Below are 3,119 nucleotides of genomic sequence, written 5' to 3'. Positions count from 1 at the left end.
CATTCCTACAAAAGAATCTTTTGGTAGGTTTAATTTCCCTGAATTGAATTCCAAACGCAACAGCCTAAGCCTTGGATATTCCTTGCAAAATGGAAGTAGATCATGATTGCAATCTTGTGATATTAGCAAAATTGCCGTGTAAGAATTCTTTTTTCCCACTCCAGAATTGCTCACTAAAAACTCATGCTCTACATTTGATGCAATTGACAAGCACACATCTCACACAACATCGTGCAATTTTATAGAGTCTTCTTTTTCACCATCATTTAGCAACAAATAGGAGCTTTTTAACTCATCAACTAGCAAGTCTACTTTGTCTCTTGCATCTCTCAAATTCTCTGTATCCTGGAACAATTGTAGCCCTTTTCCATACCTAACCAAGCATTCGATCGGAATACTATAATCCTCTGGAAATGAACTACAAAGCAAAAGTAGGTGCTTAGCTTCAGAAGTTCCCAAATGATTATAGCTCCACTCAATTCTTAAAAACACCAGATCTTGAACACCTCTTAGGTTTCCCATTCTATCCTTTCTTAGTTGCCGAAGGGCACGATCCCAGGATTCTAGAGTATGATTGCTTTTTAATGCCGTGGCAACAACAACGATTGCAAGAGATAGACCTTTGCATTCCTCTGCAACCTGCTTTGCAACACCACTCAAAGTAGAATCATCTGAAATTTCTGCAACCTCTTTAAAAAGATGCACGCTTCTTTTTCAGGCAAGACATTCACCTTAAAAAGTTCAGCTCCCATGTCCCGACAAACACCTGAGGATCGAGATGTCAGTATAACTTTGAAGCTCTTGCATTCACCTTTGATGGGAATTCCAAAACTCTTAAAATCAACTTCTTTCCAAATGTCATCCAATATAACAAGAATTCTCTTGTCACGACCAGTCAGTTCATATACAATCTTTCAGCTCTGGCAAGATCAGTTTGCTCAGTTTGCTCTGTTATCTTCAGCCCTAATTGCTCAGCAAGTTGATCTTGGTCATTTCTCATGTATGGACTTTGAGACACAGTTGCCATGGCGACTTCATCAAACAATTTTTCGAACTTAACCTGGTCAACAATTTGTGTGACTAGAGTAGTTGATAAGGGTTTATTTTACGCATTTTTAAGTGCATTTTATTAGTTAATTTTGGTTTGATTATTTAGTTTTATCACTAAAATAACTAGGTTTTGGTAAAAATCTACATTTTATGTTAAAGTGACTAACATTGCATTTTTATTGATTTTGATGGTAAAAAGTTCATTTTCATGCAGGATTAATGATCCAATCACCAAAGGATGTCAATTGAGGTGAAAAATGGATATTTGGTGATAAATGTAAGTGATAAAAAAGAAATGAAGTGAAGTGAAGAAATGCAAGTGAGAACAATTTTGACACATTTTCGTATTTCGACTATATCTGGAGCTACACATATCGGATTGAGGTGATCTTTATACCATTTTGAAGCTAAGAGAGAAATCTATATTTGGTATGAAGACATCGAAATCCGATTCTGCTGTTTTCTTTGTGACAAAGTCGAAATAGAGAAGCTGCACTCTATGGACAAGAATGAAAGAGGAGACTGACTAGTTGTTGGTATTTCAATCATATCTCAGTCTAAAAAGCTTCGATTTGGATAATTATTGAAGAATTCGACAACTATTTCAAAGAACTACAACGTATATGTTTTGCATAAAAGCTAGTTCGGCCCCCATCATAGAGAAAATCGCAGTTGAAGTGAGGTCAATTTCACAGAGTTGAAAACGCGAGTCAACAAAACGTGGCTTGAAGCCGCGTTTTCTCAAGTTGCGTTTTGTAGCCGAAATTCTGCAATTTGCTCAGCCATTTCTCTTGTGTTCATACTACTTTCCATCTACAAATTGCAAGGGAATTCAATGCACATGCTTCAGAAGACAAAAGGGCAGACAATATGGCTTATTGTCAAGTCAAAAACCTTTGTTATTGACTATCTTAACAAATTTCAGATTTGGAAATTAAGAGGTGGAATTTGACTTGAAAAAATGAGCTTTTGAGCAGTTTTTATATAGAGACATTTGGTGAGGTCAGAGGGACATACGGGAGAAAGCTTGGAGAGTGCAGAAATGTAGTTCTTCCATTTTTCCTTAGTGTAGGATAGTTTAGCTAGTTAGTTCATCCTTCTTGTATATTAGCTAGATTAGGATGAAGGAGGAGTTGAAGCTCAAGTGACATGGGCTATCTCTTCTCCAACTCTTTATCTTTTGTACTTGATTCCAAGTTTAGTTAATATGCAAGTTCTGGATTTTATGTTATTTATGTGTCTTTAAAGTTTATGCCTTGGGTTTGGTTGAATTTTCTATGATTGTTAGTGTTTATTATTTGGCTATTTGATTGCTATGATTTGAGCAAGTTATTTAGCATTTTAGCTCTTTAAATCATGATTAATCTGGTACCATTAATTGTGATTATCTAAGGTGTTGTTTCTGCAATGAAAATTGAGATTTAACACTGATTCAAGAAGTGCTAAACCTAGGGAGTACACTCACGAGAGTAGAGTTGCACCTATGTGATTTTAAGTGATTCATTTCATGTAATTTCATTGAAGAAATGAACTTGTAACTAATTTCATAACCATGAGAATAGGTATGGATTAGTTTTGAGTATAATTGATTCACTACGAAAGTAGAATTCATATGCATAAGGAAATTACACTATAACTAGCCTAGATAGTAGTATTCAATGATCCAAATATAGTACTTGCATGAGTAGTTAGGGATACCATAACCTAAGGAGCTTTCATTTGTTATTTTGCATAAGTTCAGTAGGTTTCATTTCTTATAATTCATTGATAGTCTAAATAATAGAAAAACTTTAGTAGTATCGGTAATTGTTCACTCTTTCTCGTGGGATCGACTCGATAGATACCCTAAACTACTAGTTGACCTGTATACTTGCAGTAAAATGGGTGTAAATTAGATTTTTTAACTTGTACGTATATAAAAAACTCGTCAGTAGTCTTGCCTACGGCGCCCATACCACAAATCGCCATTAGGCTAGTTTTCTCCTGCTTTAAAGCTTCCATCACTTCCTTCTTTGTTGACATCCTAGAAACTAGGCCTTCTTCCACGGACGGAATTAATTCACCTAACA

General features: G+C 35.5%; 1 protein-coding gene across 1 annotated transcript; it reads right to left on the bottom strand.

Annotated features, from left to right (window-relative positions):
- Window positions 1–219: 219 nt before the first annotated feature.
- On the bottom strand, window positions 220–1,027 carry LOC113766616 (disease resistance protein At4g27190-like). The gene is made up of 2 exons (XM_027310791.1): window positions 909–1,027; window positions 220–709 (listed from the first exon to the last, which is right to left on the bottom strand). The coding sequence occupies exons 1-2, from the start codon at window positions 1,025–1,027 to the stop codon at window positions 220–222; spliced, it is 609 nt and encodes a 202-aa protein (XP_027166592.1).
- Window positions 1,028–3,119: the final 2,092 nt, after the last annotated feature.

The sequence above is a fragment of the Coffea eugenioides genome, chromosome 3 (genome assembly GCF_003713205.1).
Source record: "Coffea eugenioides isolate CCC68of chromosome 3, Ceug_1.0, whole genome shotgun sequence".
NCBI lineage: Eukaryota > Viridiplantae > Streptophyta > Magnoliopsida > Gentianales > Rubiaceae > Coffea > Coffea eugenioides.
The sequence above is the reverse complement of the archived record's forward strand: the minus strand, read 5'-3'. Positions and strand labels throughout refer to the sequence as shown.